Consider the following 22,460-nt stretch of genomic DNA (forward strand, 5'->3'; position numbering starts at 1 on the left):
GAAATCGCAGCAAGGGATGCACAATTTGTGTTTTATATATATATATATATATATATATATATATATATATATATATATATATATATATATGCAGAGCCTACATATATATAAAAATTATATATATAGATATAATTTTAAAAAGGAAAACTGCTGAGTACCTACAAAAAAGAAAAAGGTAATGTAGGTACTCAAAAATGTGAATAATTGATTAAAAAGAATAATTATATCAGGACATTTTCGGACTACAAGTCCTTCTTCAGCTTTTTTTTATATCAATTATTCATATTTGTGTGTACCTACATTACCTTTTTCTTTGATTATATATATATATATATATATATATATATATATACTGTATATAACACACACAGGGTATTCCATTGGTTTGTATACAATGTCCCTGCTGATATCTTTTGAAAACAAGACAGCCCCATAAGCATTGTACTTTATAACTATTAGACAAAATATTTACAGAATACTTAAAAATTGTGCTACAACCATGATTAATTTACTAGTGTTTTAATTAAATTATACCAAATCACATTTTTATTTACAATGAAGGGAACATACACTGTGTTGCCCAAATGCTTATAATGAAAACATGTATTATGTTTTCCTTTCATTGTAATAATAATAATAATAATAATAATAATAATAATAATAATAATAATAATAATAATAATAATAAATTGCATTAATTGGCAAGCCACACTTGTATTTAAAATATTTTTTGTGCGACTTTATCTTCAACCATTCGGAGTGGACGGCAGGAGATGCGCCGTGCGTGTCTGCTGTCTTGAATACCGCAGCGCAGACTATATTCATTATTTATTTCCTTACAGTCATTGTAGATGTGGAGATTTCCCAGCTGTGGAGCAGAGCGCGTCTGCAGAACGTTTCCTCGGTCTCTCAGCGCGTCGGCGGCGCAGGCTAACCCAGTGGCAGCCTTGATAGGGTTAATTGGACGCAGTTGCCAGGAGTGGATAATTACAGAAAGGGATCGATATCACTGGCTCCTGCTGTAGACCATCCCTGACGCAGAAGGACTGAAGCACAATTCACTTCTTGCCCGTCGCAGAGGAAAGAAAAGCAGGCGATGGGCACCTATATAAGAATACTTAAGTTGGGCTATAGAGGTTGATGAAAACGATCTGGGGAAGAACGGAGGGTTGGATACTGAAACTGACATGGAATCAAGGTAAACCTATTACTGAGACTTTACTAAACGCTGCACAGCGTTCATTCACAATGAATACGGCTGCTACAGGATGAAGACTAAAATAAGTCCGATACTTGACAGTTTTCTGTTATTTGAGTTTTATTTTAGTTTAACTGTGTATGTATGTATGTATGTATGTATGTATGTATGTATGTATGTATGTATGTATGTATGTATGTAAAGAAAACATAAATAGATTTTAGCATCATTTTAAGATGTTTATATTAGCCTATAATTGTTGTGTATTGTAGTCACTCATACAATCTGCTATATCATGCAATCTGTGTGCTTTTAATGTTGCATAGCCTGCAACTGATGGTACCTGAATAAAGAGTTTTCTGGAGCCCCTGTTGCATTTCAGACATATGGGCTACATTACCGAGCCTGGGAAGTTATGTGACAACTTCAGTCTGCAGAATGTAACTTTATTTTAATGTTTAAGACGCATTATTATATGATCAATAATAATAATAATAATAATAATAATAATAATAATAATAATAATAATAATAATAATAATAATAATGCACTCACTGTACAGTCTGCATTTTGACCTGCATAGGAATACTGTACAGATTAACACCTGTCTTTTTTGAGTATAGCCAAACATATCCATGTCAAATAAGCATGCATAAGCCCTGGTAAACGCGATTGAATGTGGATCTCAGGTACAATAATAGTGGCAGACTATTACCAATAATAATAAGGTGATGTCTTATGTCAAAGCACAACAGTCGAGACATTTCAATATTCTCTAATATATTGTAAATAATAATAATAATAATAATAATAATAATAATAATAATAATAATAATAATAATAATAATAATAGTACTTTATTTTTCAAAGGTGTTCCCGTTGTTAAAGTGTTTTTTGTTTTTGTTTTGTTTTTTGGTTAAAGGCGGTGCAGAAGATACGGGGATCCCAGAGACTCATTCAGAAATTGTGAACAATAACTGGAGGAAGAGAAATGAAACGTGTGGTTTTGGAGCAGCATGTCTGTGGAACGACGAGGAAGGAACAACTCTAAACGTGTGAGACCCGTTCTAAGGCATCTCTCAGCATTGTTGGAGATCGCCGCAGATTCTGTGTGCAGCTCTAGTATTACTACCAATTGTATGCAGCACTTAACGGCGATGATAGTCGGGCTACAGTAAATGCAAAGGGAATGCAATTACCTGCTGTATATGCACACATGAGCCGGTGAGAAAAAAAAAAAAACGAACTATAAAAAAGACAAAAAAACTTTAAACCAGGATTTCTTTTCAAAGAGGAGTGCAAATGAATGGCGACACATTTCCCGCTGATCTGAGCGGATCTGCTTGCTGCGCGGATCACTTGCCATTGTCTGGTTGATATTGTTGGGGGGGTACCTTGGGATTTTGGCACTTAAAGGATTACCCCATCGGGTTCTGGTGAAAATGCAAGCCGGCTTGAGAGCACTGTTTGCGGGCACCGGAGCTTCTCTCTGCTGCCTGTTCCTCCTCTGGGTCATCTACTCGCATTTACTAAAAGAAGGTAAAGTACTGTATCTTCTTCATTTCAGGCATGCGTAATTATGCACACTGTAAAAAAACAAACAACAAAAGAAACGTATTTTTAGGGTAAAATTACTTTAATACTGACTGTGCTTTTTTTTCTCAGATTTTAATTATGGTAAATGTTGTTCCATAGTGTAAAATGCTTTAAAAAAAGTATGTACCTTTAATAATACGGGAATATACACTAGAATTAATCTACAAATTCAGTGTTATTTAGTTAATATTAGGGCAAATATACCGTTTTTACAGTGAAGCACTTTTATAGCCCATAAGAAATACTGACTGCTTCTTTCTTCTTCGATTTCTGTTTTACAGTTGCTATCATTTTGTTTTCAAATCGAAGCCCTGCAGTTCATCGAACCCGTGCGCCTCTGCAGATTATACCTATAGGAGAGTAACCGAACCAAAAATTACAAGACAATTAAACAAAAGCATAACGAGGACAGCAATCTATCTGATGAATGTCACTACACAATCCAAAGACATGAATGTGTTTTAATATCTTCTTCTTCTTCTTCTTCTTCTTCTTCTTCTTCTTCTTCTTCTTCTTCTTCTTCTTCTTCTTCTTCTTATACATGTGTATAAAGAATGACAATGTATTCTATAGTGCGATTGTGGAGTTCAATGCAATAGAGCAGCTCATATAAAAGAAGGAACACTGTAGGCACACGATACAGACAATGCCGAGGGTTCAGATTTTGCAAATGATTTTCCTGGAACTCTGTTTAGCGCGTGGGGTATGGTCGTTTCTGTTAGTTTATTATAACCGTACACGATATGTAATTAGCCTACAGCAGCAATACCCACTTGTGTCATGTCTATCTGGGCACATGTCCACCAAGCGGCTAATCCAGCGCATATTCTAATATGTACAGATAGACTAGGGGAAGCAGTACGCGCGTTTTTTTCTCATCCATGAATTTTCCATTTAAACGGTATATAACAGTCTTTATAGTGCACACATGTGGACATTTATCTTAATTTAAATAGTGATTTTAATGTATGCCTTTCATTTACAACGCTGTAAATTAGGCTATTTTTTCTAGTTGTGAATCTGTGAGGGAGTAGGGAAATCTGGAGGTTTCCCGTCTGTGTTGTACGGGGTGAGGGCGCCAGAGACTCTGCATAGTAATCCTGCATGCGTCGGTTTACTGTCCCGTCCTCCGTCCTCCTACTTTATTTAACTGCAGGGTGCACATATCAGTGCACCCTGCAGTTAAATAAAGTATTGGCATATTTGACAATTGCTTCATAGGCACATATTGAAAATACCGGCTCTAGGACTAGATCAAGGACTTCACATCACAAGGTAGTTTGGATTTGTGTTGTTGTTTATAGACTCTAACCCAGGTGTATTTCACAACGTCATACAGAGCAGTCAGTACTTCAGGTATTTTTGTTTCCATTATTTTCTGCACATTTGTTTTTAATCGAAAGCACACAGCAGGTTTTATTTGTATAGTTAATGTAAATATACTGCACCTAGGTTGCAACGCATACACTTTTCCACAAAAAGAAAACAGTTAATTATTATTCTCCTGTGTTGTCTATGACAGAGTTTTTGAAAACCTGAGTGGACTATGCACCAACAGTTAGATATTCAAAATTGTGACTTAACAAGATGTTGGTTCCACTTTGACCCCTTTATAAAATGCACACAGTGCGGTTTGCAGGTGATGCTCTGATGAATTGCGTTATGCACAACTGATACAGTGATAGTGCCTGTCGCATTCACACGAACCGTACTGAGACCACCTGAGGAGGTGTTCTGGGTACGGTTGCATCCTACTGGGTACGGTTAGTTTATTTTTGCTTCAATGTGAAAGAAAAATCTACACTATTCACTTGTCAACGTCAAGTGTACTAAAGTGTCAAACTGGTGGAACCGGAAGCGGAAACGGTTGTTGTGCGGTAAATAATAACATGAATGAAGTGCTCATAGAAGTATGGACAGAAACTCCCATCCAAATGCTGCTTGACAGTACTCACAAAACACGAATGTTTGTAGAGAGTTTTCCGATCAACTGAAAGAAAAGAGATTTCCATTGCTGAACAGTGCTGGCAAAATTTAAAATATTTATTGCAAAACACCACAGTATTGCAGCACACAAAACAGGACTTTCTCCATATTTTTATCCATGGCGGTAGAACTTCTGAGCATTCACTTCAAGGAGATCATGTGATTTTCTTGTGTTCTCAGTACTATTGGAGATGTGTGAAAGGGAAATGTTCTCGGAACATTTGACAAGATGTTCGTGTACTCAGTACATTTCCAAATGTACTCAGTACACATCCAGTGTGAAAGAGAAATGATCTGAGGACGTTTCCCCTGAAAAGTGCTGAGTACACAAGGGGCCATTTTATAATACCTAGTTTGTTCATGAAAATCCGATTTAGAATTCACTTGCAAACAAACAAAAATGTTGCAATTTTGCTAAGATTGGTTTCGCACCAGAAGATCTCAAACAAACTGCATTTTTCCTCCAAGCGAGTTCAAGTTCGCCTTTTCAACTGTAATCACACCAGAATGCGTTCGTTTTCACACTGCAATTGTTTGTGAATATGGATTTGTGCACGTGACCAAAATGCTATCTTCCTGTTAATGCCCAGACGGATGTTCGTTACTAAACGTGGAGGGTTGCGAGCGTGCAAGGCTTGCGATATCAGTGCTATGTACGTACATTCTGTTTATTCTACATCTGCTGGTAGAATGTCAGAACGAAAGCTAGATGACACATGAGGAGGAACGGTTTATTTTTTTGATTTTTGTCGGCTGTTGCATTGCCAGTGGCATTATCCCGACATCGGTGAGTTGTAAGCAGTCTCTATCAACCCCTGTTTATCAGCCTTTCTCGTCTCAAAAGTGTGTCAAGGCAGAAAGACCAAATATGCGAAAGATCAATCTATTTATATATGTAACGTAAACATAATAATGTACAAGTAATAATTATAATATATACTGTACAGTGCCCTGGCAGAATAAAATGAGCAAATGAGCATTGGAAACAATGTTATTCTCTGATGTATTTAGTTCATTAGATATTGTGTATTAACCTTATTTAGCAGTGCTATGTTTTTGAAGTTTCTTGAACACTCATTCATGCTGGCTGTAGAGACAGCAGGTAAATTATTTGAGTTAAGACAGGGGGTGCCAATACTTCAAACTTCAAACACATATCATTGCTAAATAAGTAACAAATGCACAGTATTTACACAGTATTTATTAAACTAAATAAATAATACATTAGTGAATAACATTGTTTCAAATGAAGGGTTCCAACACTTTCTTCTGCGACTGCATATGTAAAGACTGTACACATCTATACATTATGCCTACTTTGTTTAACACCACCAGTCGGTTCCGTTTCTGTTGCATTGTGAATTCTAACGCGATTGCTTTCACACAGGCCGACTTTGAGGGGGCAACGCATTACAGTTCCGCCTCAATCCAGCCGAGACCACCCTTTCAGGTGAATCCTAGTCCTGTTCTTTGGTGTGCACTCTGATGCAAAACTAATATTTCTGACTTTTCACACCTGCACAAACGAACCAAACTTATGTGTTAACTGAACTCTACTGCGAATGATCCTCTCTAAACGAACTAGGTATGAAAGGCCCCAAATAGTCTGTTACTCCGTTTTAAAATAACAATGTAGAATTGAATTTTCAAACCCTTCTGAGCAGTAATACAGTAGACTGATTACCCTGAGAAATAAACCGTTATTTAAATTATCATTTTCACTATGAACATGTGAAATGGGTATTTTGTCAACAAAGCACTTTTACCCAATTAAAAATGCAATAAAAAAAGTTTAAGCTTGGTAGCTGTTTGCAAACGGAATGGAACTATTTACTTTGTAGAATTAAATGAATTCTATTTCAGGCGGCTTTTGAACAGTCATTCTCCTGCAATATGCATAGAACAAACAAACAAAAAAGAAAAACATGCAAGATGGATGGATCAAAGAGCTCAACCTAATTGCCTCGACCACATTCATTGTATTGCTGTGTTCTCTCTGCAGCGGCTGTGCAATCATGAAGGTGGAAGAAGCAGATTGGCACTTCACCTGTTAGTCTGCTTTCTTCTGATCTTTCCACAACTGGTAGTGATTGTAATGTGACAAGACCAGAACAAAAGGCACCTTCTGTCACAGAGAAGACCAATCTCTCTGGATCAGGGGGAAAAAAGCCTTTTAATAAAAACGTTTTCAATTTAGGTCCCTGTGTGTTTTTGGTGCTGAGGCTGCTGTTCAAAAGTCTGATAGAGAAGTAATATATATAAGTCATTAAAGAGCTTACCAGGGGGCATCAGTCCAACACTGGCCTGTTCTATGCAAAAACATAATGCCCTTTTCTAGATTACAATAACACAAGCTATGCATTTCAATGTGTTATCAATATTATGTATTACAATGCTCTGTTTCCCCTGCAAGCCCTTTCCAAAATAAAAGACAAACCTGTCCAGCAGCTTGTGACCAGGCCCTTACTAAGATTACTGCTAATCAGGGTATGTGAAGCCAGCCACCTGTGTTCCTTAACACACATAATCTTTCTTCTTTGAATCCTTTAATCTGAAAACAAGGGGCTCGCTCTGCCTGACTCATATTTTGGCTTTTGGGAAAATGAGAATTTTGTAATTTGCAAATGTTTTCATGCCTTGTTTTCTAACACCAATAGCCACCACATATTAGCGTTATACTGTGCACATTTCCTGTGTGTGTGTGTGTGTGTTTGTGTGTGTGTGTGTGTGTGTGTATATATATATATATATATATTTTTTTTTTACTACAGTCAGTACAGAGAAGAATAGTATACACAGAACTGCTGTTTATCATTTATTTTAACAATACGGGATCATGTACGTAATACATATCCTGTGACAGGATGGGCAGTCGTTGTGTAATATATTGCTGGTATGGTGCTGTGGGTGCTGATTTGCAATATATTGACATACTATATTGTGTCATGCAAACAGTATATATTTTGTATTACTAATCTACAATACATTCTAGTATATTAACCCATATATTAGGCAACACTAATATCTTTCTGTGTATTGTTAAACATATGTGTCTGTGTGTGAGAGGGAGGGAATGTTTTCTTCAGATAAGCCTGCAGTAATAAGATGCGATTTGTAAAGCAGCACACACTGCATGCTGGTCCCAGGGTATTTAAAGAGGCTGTCTCTTTCCTCCTGTTTGGGGAATCCTGTCCTCCAGCATGAGTGATCCTTTGGGATGTAGCACTGTAGTCTCATTAAGGGTAATTGTATTTTCGGCTTCCCTCCCTTGCGCTGTGTGGTAGAACACTTTATAGGTTACAAAGCATCATTATTAAAATCCAATGCCCAGGTTAAGCTGTAAGAAATCATTCTGTCCCTCTGAGACAACAAAAGCAACAGATAACTACGCTCACAGGAAAGCCAATCAGCTGACGTGTATTGGCCCCAAGTCATTTGAAAGGAAGGGGGTGACAGTAACATTCTAAACATATCATAGAATTCATAAAACATGCCTTACCTGATTGTGTTGCACAACTCTAACTCATGAGGGTCAGCTGTACACATTAGCTCACCTAAGACCTGACATGAGGTCAGTCACTACTGATTGCAATGACCACTCAACATTGAGCTTGTGCTAATAAAGTCAGAAGGTTGCAGTTATGTTAAGAGTGGACGATCATTTGTTAACCAGTCAATGTATGCTGTTGTTTAAGAGGTATAGGACTATAGGGAAGTAGCATCTCATCTGAAAACAGATATGTTGTAGAGATATATTTTCCCAATTTCTTCTGCACAACGTTCTGACACTAGCGTATCAGATGAACATCCCTGTTGCCCCTTGAGATTAGATACCTTGTCAGTTTTAATTATTCTTACAGGCATTTGTTTCACTCCGTTCCTAATACATGCTGTAGCCCCTCCTGCCCTCCACCTTTAGCACTGAGACCGCTTGAGAATACAGACCCCTCACATACATCAATCAGGTTGTGAGACTAGCACCATGCAGTATTGTCACGGGGGGTGGGAAGCTTCGATGGCTGCACAAGAACTCTGCAGGCTTGACTAACAAAGCGAAGCTAAAGGTTTGTCCATGGGTGTGCGTGCCTCAGTGCTTGCCCTACTGTACACATGCATCATTTTAGTACTGGTGACAGCAGAAGTTAATAGTCTGAGGGAAAATATATATATATATATATATATATATATATATATATATATATATATATATTTATTTATTCATACAGACGTGCTTAAATTTGTTGGTACCCCTCCACAAAAAACGAAGAATGCACAATTTTCTCTGAAATAACTTGAAACTGACAAAAGTACTAATTGGCATCCACCATTGTTTATTCCATATTTAATAGAAATCAGACTTTGCTTTTGATTTTTTATTCAACATAATATTGTAAATAAGAAAACAAATGAAAATGGCATGGCCAAAAATGATGGGACCGCTAACCTAATATTTTGTTGCACAACCTTTAGAGGCAAACACTGCAATCAAACGTTTTCTGTAGCTCTCAATGAGACCTCTGCACCTGTTAACAGGTAGTTTGGCCCACTCTTCCTGAGCAAACTGCTCCAGCTGTCTCAGGTTTGATGGGTGCCTTCTCCAGACTGCAAGTTTCAGCTCTTTCCATAGATGTTCGACAGGATTCAGATCAGGACTCATAGAAGGCCACTTCAGAATAGTCCAATGTGTTGTTCTTATCCATTCTTGGGTGCTTTTAGCTGTGTGTTTTGGGTCATTATCCTTTCGGAGGACCCATGACCTGCGACTGAGACAGAGCTTTCTGACACTGGGCAGTACGTTTCACTCCAGAATGCCTTGATAGTCTTGAGATTTCATTGTGCCCTGCCCAGATTCAAGGCACCCTGTGCCAGGTGCAGCAAAGCAGCCCCAAAACATAACCGAGCCTCCTCCATGTTTCACTGTAGGTATGGTGTTCTTATCTTTGAAAGCTTCATTTTTTCGTCTGTGAACATAGAGCTGATGTGATTTGCCAAAAAGCTCCAGTTTTGACTCATCTGTCCAAAGGACATTCTCCCAGAAGGATTGTGGCTTGTCAATATGCATTTTAGCAAATTCCAGTCTGGCTTTTTTATGTTTTTCTTTCAAAAGTGGAGTCCTCCTGGGTCTTCTTCCATGGAGCCCACTTTTGCTCAAAAAGCGACGGATGGTGCGATCAGAAACTGGCGTACCTTCACCTTGGAGTTCAGCTTGTATCTCTTTGGCAGTTATCCTTGGTTCTTTTTCTACCATTCGCACTATCCTTCTGTTCACTCTGGGGTCGATTTTCCTCTTGCGGCCGTGCCCAGGGAGGTTGGCTACAGTTCCATGGACCTTAAACTTCTTAATAATATCTGCAACTGTTGTCATAGGAACATCAAGCTGCTTGGAGATGGTCTTGTAGCCTTTACCTTTACCATGCTTGTCTATTATTTTCTTTCTGATCTCCTCAGACAACTCTCTCCTTTGCTTTCTTTGGTCCATGTTCAGTGTGGTGCACACAATGATACCAAACAGCACAGTGACTACTTTCTCCATTTAAATAGACTGAATGACTGATTACAAGATTGGAGACATGTGTTTTACTAATTAAAGAAACTAATTAGTTTGAAATATCACTATAATCCAATTATTTATTCTCTTTTCTGAGGGGTACCAACAAATGTGTCCAGGCCATTTTAGAATATCTTTGTAGAATAAGCAATAATTCATTTCTTTTCACAGCTTCTTTGCTTTATTCTATGACATACCAAAGGCATGCAAGTATACATGATAAAATAGCTTTTAATTTCATCACTTTTCAGGAGGAATGAAGCATTATTTTAATGAGCTGTAAGGGTACCAGAGCATGTCTGTATATATATATATATATATATATATATATATATATATATATATATATATATATATATATTGCATTACAGTCATTCCAAATCAGTCAAATCAACAAAGTCATCATTAGGGTTTAAGCAATACAGGTTAGTAAGTATAATATTAATAAGAGCAAACATGTTGTAATGTTGTTATAATCAGGAAAAGCATCATTCTTTTTAGCCTGGATGTGCAGATTTAGCTGCAGTGTCTCAGCTGAAATCTTATTAGCCCCTCGCTGCCATTGTTTGAATGTAAGTGATAATAAACACCTGCATCAGTGGGAACCTCACCCAGTAAAGACAATGCATATATTACTGAGTTTAGTTGTATAATATAGGTTAGAAAAGCTGTACTAAATGAGAAGCCTTAAAGTATTTTGCTATCCCATGTTTGTGTATAGCCGACGAAAACAGATGTTGAACGTTCTCAGAAATTGATCACAAGGAGATGTCTAATCTTCACATGTCATTTGCACGTGCTTCAGGCAGTAGATTATTGTCAGTAACTGATCACATTCAGCAATGTGTTTCAGATTGGTGTTTTAATATTGACAATCTGGGCAACCACACATAAAGTATTATTTAACCATTTTATTCCATTGATTGGCATTTTTTCTTTTTCTAAGAACCCGATTAACAAATGTATTTCAAACATTCAATAGCTACAAATCAATAAAAACAACAAATCCACACCCTGTGTTCCCTCTCATGTGCTCTACTCCCATTTCTTCACCTGTTTCCTCTCACCGGCCAATCCCTTACCGGAAACTATATCCTGTTTTCAAAAAATGTCTGCATCAACTTTTTAAATTATTTATTTATTTCTTAGCCGAGGCCTATAAAGGGAAACACACCTAAAAAAATTAACACAAAAAACCCCATAATAAACAGGAAAATCGGTTTAAATTATTTGATTTATATTGTCTATTTGTTTTGTACGGATACTAATATCCATGCATTATAAAAAAAAATAATAGATGGGCTTCAGTTACAGGAAAACAATTCCATCTTGAGTTTCTTTGACAGTTACGACATCACATAAACCCTAGATGGAATTATTTTCCTGTAACTCACTGAAGCTCATCTATTATATATATATATATATATATATATATATATATATATATATATATATATATATATGTATTTCAGCAATGCAATGGTATGTTTTATTTTATAGCAACGTAATTGGTCACATGTTTTCAGATTTCAATGCCTCTGTGACATGGTTCAGTTCAGATTTCAATGCCTCTGTGACATGGTTCAGTTCAGATTTCAATGCCTCTGTGATATGGTTCAGTTCAGATTTCAATGCCTCTGTGACATGGATCAGTTCAGATTTCAATGCCTTTGTGACATGGTTCAGTTCAGATTTCGATGCCTCTGTGACATGGTTCAGTTCAGATTTCAATGCCTCTGTGATATGGTTCAGTTCAGATTTCAATGCCTCTGTGATATGGTTCAGTTCAGATTTCAGTACCTCTGTGACATGGTTCAGTTCAGATTTCAATGCCTCTGTGATATGGTTCAGTTCAGATTTCAATGCCTCTGTGATATGGTTCAGTTCAGATTTCGATGCCTCTGTGATATGGTTCAGTTCAGATTTCAATGCCTCTGTGATATGGTTCAGTTCAGATTTCAATGCCTCTGTGATATGGTTCAGTTCAGATTTCGATGCCTCTGTGATATGGTTCAGTTCAGATTTCAATGCCTCTGTGATATGGTTCAGTTCAGATTTCGATGCCTCTGTGATATGGTTCAGTTCAGATTTCAATGCCTCTGTGATATGGTTCAGTTCAGATTTCAGTACCTCTGTGACATGGTTCAGTTCAGATTTCAATGCCTCTGTGACATGGTTCAGTTCAGATTTCAATGCCTCTGTGATATGGTTCAGTTCAGATTTCGATGCCTCTGTGATATGGTTCAGTTCAGATTTCAATGCCTCTGTGATATGGTTCAGTTCAGATTTCAGTACCTCTGTGACATGGTTCAGTTCAGATTTCAATGCCTCTGTGATATGGTTCAGTTCTGATTTCATTGCCTCTGTGATATGGTTCAGTTCAGATTTCAATGCCTCTGTGATATGGTTCAGTTCTGATTTCAATGCCTCTGTGATATGGTTCAGTTCAGATTTCAATGCCTCTGTGATATGGTTCAGTTCAGATTTCAATGCCTCTGTGACATGGTTCAGTTCAGATTTCAATGCCTCTGTGATATGGTTCAGTTCAGATTTCAATGCCTCTGTGATATGGTTCAGTTCAGATTTCAATGCCTCTGTGATATGGTTCAGTTCAGATTTAAATGCCTCTGTGATATATTTCAGTTCAGATTTCAATGCCTCTGTGACATGGTTCAGTTAGGATTTCAATGCCTCTGTGATATGGTTCAGTTCAGATTTCAATGCCTCTGTGACATGGTTCAGTTAGGATTTCAATGCCTCTGTGATATGGTTCAGTTCAGATTTCAATGCCTCTGTGATGTGGTTCAGTTCAGGGAATGACTTTTCCTTTCATGTTACATCTTTTTAAAACACTTTAAATCTGGTAACCTTGGAAATCCATTTGTCATTGATATTGTGGATCACAAGCAGAAATGCAGAAATTTCTAGTAATGCTATGTGTTTGAGTTCAGTTGACATGGGTTGCTGGAAAATAAGCATTTCATACCAGCAAAGAGTAATTAAACTGAATTAAAACAAAAGATTAGCATAACTTGTTTGTTATACTGATAAGTCAATGATATTAGGCTAATGGCAAGCCAAGATTTTTGAGATGGTGAGAGGTCTATCCTAATGCACAGTAGTTAATCAAAAAGGGTTGGACTTTCCAGTCGTCTGTTATAAATGCAGCATTTTGATGGAATGGCTCTTTAGACACCTGTTACATAGACTCTATAGGGGCTTCACTGGGATTGTCTGGGTGCTGTGTTCTTATGGGAATAACTTGCTGTGAAGCAGGACTTCCATTTTCTACATGGAAATATTCAAAATTCTGAATGCAGTGGGACAAGGTGCTTGTTTAAATTGTTAAAGTTTAAAGTTTAATTATTTATAAAGTGCCTTTCACACAAAGCGTGCCAAAGTGCTTTACAATACAATGAAATCAGCAACAAGAATACAGTATAATTAAAGAGTACTGACAAATCTGTAAGACTGATACAGAGAGAGGAGTAAAATAACAGTTATTATTAAGCAACAACCCAATAATTAAAAGCAACAAAAATACAGTGAAAGAAACACATACAATAAAATGTATAAAAAGAGGATTACAATTACAATATTAATAGATTGATTCATAAAATCAGGATTCAAAGCTCATCTAAAAAATGAGTTTCTAACCTCGACTTAAAAACATTAAGTGACTCTGCTTCTCTGATGTCAGATGGCAATCTTTTACACAATCGTGCATTATAGCTAAAAGCTCTTTCACCCTTTCTCTTGGTCTTAGTCTTTGGAATAGCTAGAAGGCCAGAATCAGCTGACCTTAGAGCACGGATAGGTGCATATGGGGACAGGAACTCTTTTAGATCATTAGCACCTTATAAGTCAGCAGCAAACTCTTAAAATAAATTCTAAAATATATTGGAAGCCAATGATGTGAGGCCAGTACTGGACTTATGTGCTCTCTTTGTTCTGGAGTTATGTGCTCTCTTTGTTCTGGAGTTATGTGCTCTCTTTGTTCTGGAGTTATGTGCTCTCTTTGTTCTGGAGTTATGTGCTCTCTTTGTTCTGGAGTTATGTGCTCTCTTTGTTCTGGGGTTATGTGCTCTCTTTGTTCTGGAGTTATGTGCTCTCTTTGTTCTGGGGTTATGTGCTCTCTTTGTTCTGGAGTTATGTGCTCTCTTTGTTCTGGAGTTATGTGCTCTCTTTTCTTTGTTCTGGAGTTATGTGCTCTCTTTGTACTGGAGTTATGTGCTCTCTTTGTTCTGGGGTTATGTGCTCTCTTTGTTCTGGAGTTATGTGCTCTCTTTTCTTTGTTCTGGAGTTATGTGCTCTCTTTGTTCTGGAGTTATGTGCTCTCTTTGTTCTGGGGTTATGTGCTCTCTTTGTTCTGGAGTTATGTGCTCTCTTTGTTCTGGGGTTATGTGCTCTCTTTGTTCTGGAGTTATGTGCTCTCTTTGTTCTGGAGTTATGTGCTCTCTTTGTTCTGGGGTTATGTGCTCTCTTTGTTCTGGGGTTATGTGCTCTCTTTGTTCTGGGGTTATGTGCTCTCTTTGTTCTGGAGTCATGTGCTCTCTTCTTTGTTCTGGAGTTATGTGCTCTCTTTGTTCTGGAGTTATGTGCTCTCTTTGTTCTGGGGTTATGTGCTCTCTTTGTTCTGGAGTCATGTGCTCTCTTCTTTGTTCTGGAGTTATGTGCTCTCTTTGTTCTGGAGTTATGTGCTATCTCTTCTTTGTTCTGGAGTTATGTGCTCTCTTTGTTCTGGAGTTATGTGCTCTCTTTGTTCTGGAGTTATGTGTTCTCTTTTCTTTGTTCTGGAGTTATGTGCTCTCTTTGTTCTGGAGTTATGTGCTCTCTTTGTTCTGGAGTTATGTGCTCTCTTTGTTCTGGGGTTATGTGCTCTCTTTGTTCTGGAGTTATGTGCTCTCTTTGTTCTGGGGTTATGTGCTCTCTTTGTTCTGGAGTTATGTGCTCTCTTTGTTCTGGAGTTATGTGCTCTCTTTTCTTTGTTCTGGAGTTATGTGCTCTCTTTGTACTGGAGTTATGTGCTCTCTTTGTTCTGGGGTTATGTGCTCTCTTTGTTCTGGAGTTATGTGCTCTCTTTTCTTTGTTCTGGAGTTATGTGCTCTCTTTGTTCTGGAGTTATGTGCTCTCTTTGTTCTGGGGTTATGTGCTCTCTTTGTTCTGGAGTTATGTGCTCTCTTTGTTCTGGGGTTATGTGCTCTCTTTGTTCTGGAGTTATGTGCTCTCTTTGTTCTGGAGTTATGTGCTCTCTTTGTTCTGGGGTTATGTGCTCTCTTTGTTCTGGGGTTATGTGCTCTCTTTGTTCTGGGGTTATGTGCTCTCTTTGTTCTGGAGTCATGTGCTCTCTTCTTTGTTCTGGAGTTATGTGCTCTCTTTGTTCTGGAGTTATGTGCTCTCTTTGTTCTGGAGTTATGTGCTCTCTTTGTTCTGGGGTTATGTGCTCTCTTTGTTCTGGAGTTATGTGCTGTCTTTGTTCTGGAGTTATGTGCTCTCTTTGTTCTGGAGTTATGTGCTCTCTTTGTTCTGGGGTTATGTGCTCTCTTTGTTCTGGGGTTATGTGCTCTCTTTGTTCTGGGGTTATGTGCTCTCTTTGTTCTGGAGTTATGTGCTCTCTTTGTTCTGGAGTTATGTGCTCTCTTTGTACTGGAGTTATGTGCTCTCTTTGTTCTGGAGTTATGTGCTCTCTTTGTTCTGGAGTTATGTGCTCTCTTTGTTCTGGAGTTATGTGCTCTCTTTGTTCTGGAGTTATGTGCTCTCTTTGTTCTGGAGTTATGTGCTCTCTTTGTTCTGGGGTTATGTGCTCTCTTTGTTCTGGAGTTATGTGCTCTCTTTGTTCTGGAGTTATGTGCTCTCTTTGTTCTGGAGTTATGTGCTCTCTTTGTTCTGGAGTTATGTGCTCTCTTTGTTCTGGAGTTATGTGCTCTCTTTGTTCTGGAGTTATGTGCTCTCTTTGTTCTGGAGTTATGTGCTCTCTTTGTTCTGGAGTTATGTGCTATCTTTGTTCTGGGGTTATGTGCTCTCTTTGTTCTGGGGTTATGTGCTCTCTTTGTTCTGGAGTTATGTGTTCTCTTTTCTTTGTTCTGGAGTTATGTGCTCTCTTTGTTCTGGGGTTATGTGCTCTCTTTGTTCTGGAGTTATGTGCTCTCTTTGTACTGGAGTTATGTGCTCTCTTTGTTCTGGAGTTATGTGCTCTCTTTGTTCTGGGGTTATGTGCTCTCTTTGTTCTGGAGTTATGTGCTCTCTTTGTTCTGGAGTTATGTGCTCTCTTTGTTCTGGGGTTATGTGCTCTCTTTGTTCTGGAGTTATGTGCTCTCTTTGTTCTGGAGTTATGTGCTCTCTTTGTTCTGGGGTTATGTGCTCTCTTTGTTCTGGAGTTATGTGCTCTCTTTGTTCTGGAGTTATGTGCTCTCTTTGTTCTGGAGTTATGTGCTCTCTTTGTTCTGGAGTCATGTGCTCTCTTTGTTCTGGAGTTATGTGCTCTCTTTGTTCTGGGGTTATGTGCTCTCTTTGTTCTGGAGTTATGTGCTCTCTTTGTTCTGGGGTTATGTGATCTCTTTGTTCTGGAGTTATGTGTTCTCTTTTCTTTGTTCTGGAGTTATGTGCTCTCTTTGTTCTGGGGTTATGTGCTCTCTTTGTTCTGGAGTTATGTGCTCTCTTCTTTGTTCTGGAGTTATGTGCTCTCTTTGTTCTGGAGTTATGTGCTCTCTTTGTTCTGGGGTTATGTGCTCTCTTTGTTCTGGAGTTATGTGCTCTCTTTGTTCTGGAGTTATGTGCTCTCTTTGTTCTGGAGTTATGTGCTCTCTTTGTTCTGGAGTTATGTGCTCTCTTTGTTCTGGAGTTATGTGCTCTCTTTGTTCTGGAGTTATGTGCTCTCTTTGTTCTGGAGTTATGTGCTCTCTTTGTTCTGGAGTTATGTGCTCTCTTTGTTCTGGGGTTATGTGCTCTCTTTGTTCTGGAGTTATGTGCTCTCTTTGTTCTGGAGTTATGTGCTCTCTTTGTTCTGGAGTTATGTGCTCTCTTTGTTCTGGAGTTATGTGCTCTCTTTGTTCTGGGGTTATGTGCTCTCTTTGTTCTGGGGTTATGTGTTCTCTTTTCTTTGTTCTGGAGTTATGTGCTCTCTTTGTTCTGGAGTTATGTGTTCTCTTTTCTTTGTTCTGGAGTTATGTGCTCTCTTTGTTCTGGAGTTATGTGCTCTCTTTGTTCTGGGGTTATGTGCTCTCTTTGTTCTGGAGTCATGTGCTCTCTTCTTTGTTCTGGAGTTATGTGCTCTCTTTGTTCTGGAGTTATGTGCTATCTCTTCTTTGTTCTGGAGTTATGTGCTCTCTTTGTTCTGGAGTTATGTGCTCTCTTTGTTCTGGAGTTATGTGTTCTCTTTTCTTTGTTCTGGAGTTATGTGCTCTCTTTGTTCTGGAGTTATGTGCTCTCTTTGTTCTGGAGTTATGTGCTCTCTTTGTTCTGGAGTTATGTGCTCTCTTTGTTCTGGGGTTATGTGCTCTCTTTGTTCTGGGGTTATGTGCTCTCTTTGTTCTGGAGTTATGTGCTCTCTTTGTTCTGGAGTTATGTGCTCTCTTTGTTCTGGAGTTATGTGCTCTCTTTGTTCTGGAGTTATGTGCTCTCTTTGTTCTGGAGTTATGTGCTCTCTTTGTTCTGGAGTTATGTGCTCTCTTTGTTCTGGGGTTATGTGCTCTCTTTGTTCTGGAGTTATGTGCTCTCTTTGTTCTGGAGTTATGTGCTCTCTTTGTTCTGGAGTTATGTGCTCTCTTTGTTCTGGGGTTATGTGCTCTCTTTGTTCTGGAGTTATGTGCTCTCTTTGTTCTGGAGTTATGTGCTCTCTTTGTTCTGGAGTTATGTGCTCTCTTTGTTCTGGGGTTATGTGCTCTCTTTGTTCTGGAGTTATGTGCTCTCTTTGTTCTGGAGTTATGTGCTCTCTTTGTTCTGGAGTTATGTGCTCTCTTTGTTCTGGAGTTATGTGCTCTCTTTGTTCTGGAGTTATGTGCTCTCTTTGTTCTGGGGTTATGTGCTCTCTTTGTTCTGGAGTTATGTGCTCTCTTTGTTCTGGAGTTATGTGCTCTCTTTGTTCTGGAGTTATGTGCTCTCTTTGTTCTGGAGTTATGTGCTCTCTTTGTTCTGGAGTTATGTGCTCTCTTTGTTCTGGGGTTATGTGCTCTCTTTGCTCTGGAGTTATGTGATCAATTTTCTTTGTTCTGGAGTTGTTCTGGGGTTATGTGCTCTCTTCTTTGTTATGGAGTTATGTGCTCTCTTTGTTCTGGAGTTATGTGCTCTCTTTGTTCTGGAGTTATGTGCTCTCTTTGTTCTGGGGTTATGTGCTCTCTTCTTTGTTCTGGAGTTATGTGCTCTCTTTGTACTGGAGTTATGTGCTCTCTTTGTTCTGGAGTTATGTGCTCTCTTTGTTCTGGAGTTATGTGCTCTCTTTGTTCTGGAGTTATGTGCTCTCTTTGTTCTGGAGTTATGTGCTCTCTTTGTTCTGGAGTTATGTGCTCTCTTTGTTCTGGAGTTATGTGCTCTCTTTGTTCTGGAGTTATGTGCTCTCTTCTTTGTTCTGGAGTTATGTGCTCTCTTCTTTGTTCTGGGGTTATGTGCTATCTCTTCTTTGTTATGGAGTTATGTGCTCTCTTTGTTCTGGAGTTATGTGCTCTCTTTGTTCTGGAGTTATGTGCTCTCTTTGTTCTGGAGTTATGTGCTCTCTTTTCTTTGTTCTTGAGTTATGTGCTCTCTTTGTTCTGGAGTTATGTGCTCTCTTTGTTCTGGAGTTATGTGCTCTCTTTGTTCTGGAGTTATGTGCTCTCTTTGTTCTGGAGTTATGTGCTCTCTTTGTTCTGGGGTTATGTGCTCTCTTTGTTCTGGAGTTATGTGCTCTCTTTGTACTGGAGTTATGTGCTCTCTTTGTTCTGGTGTTATGTGTTCTCTTTTCTTTGTTATGGAGTTATGTGCTCTCTTTGTTCTGGAGTTATGTGCTCTCTTTGTTCTGGAGTTATGTGCTCTCTTTGTTCTGGAGTTATGTGCTCTCTTTGTACTGGAGTTATGTGCTCTCTTTGTTCTGGAGTTATGTGCTCTCTTTGTTCTGGAGTTATGTGCTCTCTTTGTTCTGGAGTTATGTGCTCTCTTTGTTCTGGAGTTATGTGCTCTCTTTGTTCTGGGGTTATGTGCTCTCTTTGTACTGGAGTTATGTGCTCTCTTTTCTTTGTTCTGGAGTTATGTGCTCTCTTTGTTCTGGAGTTATGTGCTCTCTTTGTTCTGGAGTTATGTGCTCTCTTTGTACTGGAGTTATGTGCTCTCTTTGTTCTGGAGTTATGTGCTCTCTTTGTTCTGGAGTTATGTGCTCTCTTTGTTCTGGGGTTATGTGCTCTCTTTGTACTGGAGTTATGTGCTCTCTTTGTTCTGGAGTTATGTGCTCTCTTTTCTTTGTTCTGGAGTTATGTGCTCTCTTTGTTCTGGGGTTATGTGCTCTCTTTGTTCTGGAGTTATGTGCTCTCTTTTCTTTGTTCCGGAGTTATGTGTTCTCTTTGTTCTGGAGTTATGTGCTCTCTTTGTTCTGGAGTTATGTGCTCTCTTTGTACTGGAGTTATGTGCTCTCCTTGTTCTGGAGTTATGTGCTCTCTTTGTTCTGGAGTTATGTGCTCTCTTTGTACTGGAGTTATGTGCTCTCTTTGTTCTGGAGTTATGTGCTCTCTTTGTACTGGAGTTATGTGCTCTCTTTGTTCTGGAGTTATGTGCTCTCTTTTCTTTGTTCTTGAGTTATGTGCTCTCTTTTCTTTGTTCTACTTAGCACCTTGGCAGCCGCATTTTGAACAAGTTGCAAACAGAATAAGGCATGCTCGGTAGCCCAGATAACAGAGCATTGCAGTAATCCAGTCTAGATGAAACAAATGTATGAATTAGCTTCTCAGCATCAGGCAATGATAGAAAATACCTAATCTTGGCAATATTACATAAATGATAAAAAGACAATTTGGTAACATTACAAATATGAGCCTCGAAACATAAATCAGAGGGAGGCTAATACATGCATGCAATAAACATGGAGAAAGAGGAGGGTTTTGGTTTAATGAAGACAATGTCACATAAAAATACAAGTTCTCGACACTAACCTTTATTTTTATTTTTTTTTATTGTTGCATTATATTTGAATTTAAATTTTTGTTGCTGAAATTGCATTGAACCGGGCCTCAAGTTTCTGTAATTGTACAGCTAATTATCCTGCACTGTATATCATTGGAAAGGAAGATCTGGAGCTGCGTGTCTGTTCTGTTGTCTCCCTGCATGTTGTCAGAAGACTTCCTCTGTGAAGCAGCACCGGATTCCATTGTGACAGGCCTTGCACACAAAGTTCAATTCCTCCTCTCAAATGACAGAGAATCAAAACCTGACATCCTGCGTATCACTAAGATTGGGTCTGTGGTACAGCAGAGGGAATGGCTGTCAACGCAGAAACCTTTGTGTTCACAGAAGCTGCTTGCTACTCTGTGGTCTCACAGACTATATGGGTCCATACTGAATAATTCATTTAGAAACCAAGTCTGGGAGAAAAACACAAAGAGGTAATATAACATTATAGAACTTTGGGACATCTTTTTTTTTTAATCATTTTGGATAATCGAAACTCTATTCACTCGGATTCAGTTATAAACAATGATCCTGCGAGTTGGATAATCGAAACTCTGTTCACTCAGATTCAGTTATAAACGATGACCCTGCGAGTTGGATAATCGAAACTCTATTCACTCGGATTCAGTCTTGTGATGGATTCATTGTTTATGTAGTTCAATAACCAGGGAACAACAAAAATAACAAACATTGAGCATCATAGCTCATTTTCAATGGTGTCCCAGTCAGACAAAGTTACACAGCTTTCCCACACTCACACATAACAGTAGCAGGCACATTGTCATGGTGACGGTCAGTGGAGTTATGCCAAACAGCTTTATCAGTCAAGTATGACAGCATTAACAAGCTCAGTGCCAAGTGTTATTGGTAGAGAAGCAGGAGCCTTGCTGAACCTCTGGTCCTTTCACTCTTCAAACCAAACCTGTTTGAAGTAAACACATTAACTAAAACACTACAAGGTTTTAAATAAAACACACATAACTAATGGTAAGTTTGTATTTGATTTGAGTGAACTTTGTTTTCTATTCTGGTGTGGCTGGCTAAAAGTATTGCAGTTCTACCACTAACACTAGGCAGAGTTCTCTTTTTGAAGCAATCTATTCGCTGACAACAGGAGTGGAATTTGAGGAGAAGCACCTCACGGCTCCATTCACGCCACAGTAAAACACTGTAACACATTGGAAAATAAAAATATGTAGCTACTATTTATTTATTTATAAAAAGAACGGCGAATAAGACGTCTGTTACAAAGTGCTTACACCTTTTTATTTGTCCCTTCAAATATGTAAATCTCAAGCTTAATGCTCTACTGCCAAATGCATTTTTTTCATACAGCTCTTAATTCTGCGTTAATATTCTTTTGATTCCGTGATTCCATCCGTGCTCTCATTAACACGGATTCCATAGAGCCCTATAAGACCTGAAAAAAGGCAATGCGATGGAGATACACAACAACACAGGAAGCTGGTCTGCCCTTCATTTATGCAAGGCGTATTTAGAGTGGTCATGTGGAAGAACAGGTCATGTTTCCTTAACAGGGAAAACCATAGAAAGGGAAACATATCTTTGCGGAAAATATGCAAAAATAATTTGAGAATATATTTTACTGTTAAGTTGCATTTAAACGTATAATACAAATTTTAAACAAAAATATTTTTAATCCACGTTTACCGTTTAAACGTTTAAACCCTTACAGCCCTAATAGGAATAAACAACTTCTGGATATGTGTGTTTGTAAAATGTATTATGAAAACAAGTACAATGAAAACTATCTGTTGTTTATTCTACAATATTATATTTATTAGTTTAGATTGTTCCAGGGGTGAGGAGCCTAGCTGGGTTGTATAAATGAGAGTGAGACTCTTAGTAGCTGTGAGCAAAGAGAGGGGTGTTCAGCTGTTGAACCACTTAGTCAGTAGAACGTTACTGGTGTCCTGTTCACGTTTATCATTTTTTTTGCTGTATAGAGTTTAGTTTAGTTTTCTCTGTTTTGTCAGCTCACTA

The 22,460-nt window shown here is 38.3% G+C and overlaps 1 protein-coding gene across 1 annotated transcript in view; it reads left to right on the top strand.

Annotated features, from left to right (window-relative positions):
• Nucleotides 1–861: 861 nt before the first annotated feature.
• LOC117394782 (chemokine-like protein TAFA-5) overlaps nt 862–22,460 on the top strand; it is a 94,753-nt gene continuing 73,154 nt past the window's right edge. Inside the window, exons 1-2 of the mRNA XM_033993353.3 lie at nt 862–1,198; nt 2,121–2,737. Of these exons, the coding sequence (XP_033849244.1) occupies nt 2,641–2,737 (97 nt within the window). The 5' untranslated portion in view covers nt 862–1,198; nt 2,121–2,640. The remainder of the gene's footprint in view (nt 1,199–2,120; nt 2,738–22,460) is intronic.

Source organism: Acipenser ruthenus, chromosome 30, assembly GCF_902713425.1.
Source record: "Acipenser ruthenus chromosome 30, fAciRut3.2 maternal haplotype, whole genome shotgun sequence".
In the NCBI taxonomy this organism is placed as follows: Eukaryota; Metazoa; Chordata; class Actinopteri; order Acipenseriformes; family Acipenseridae; genus Acipenser; species Acipenser ruthenus.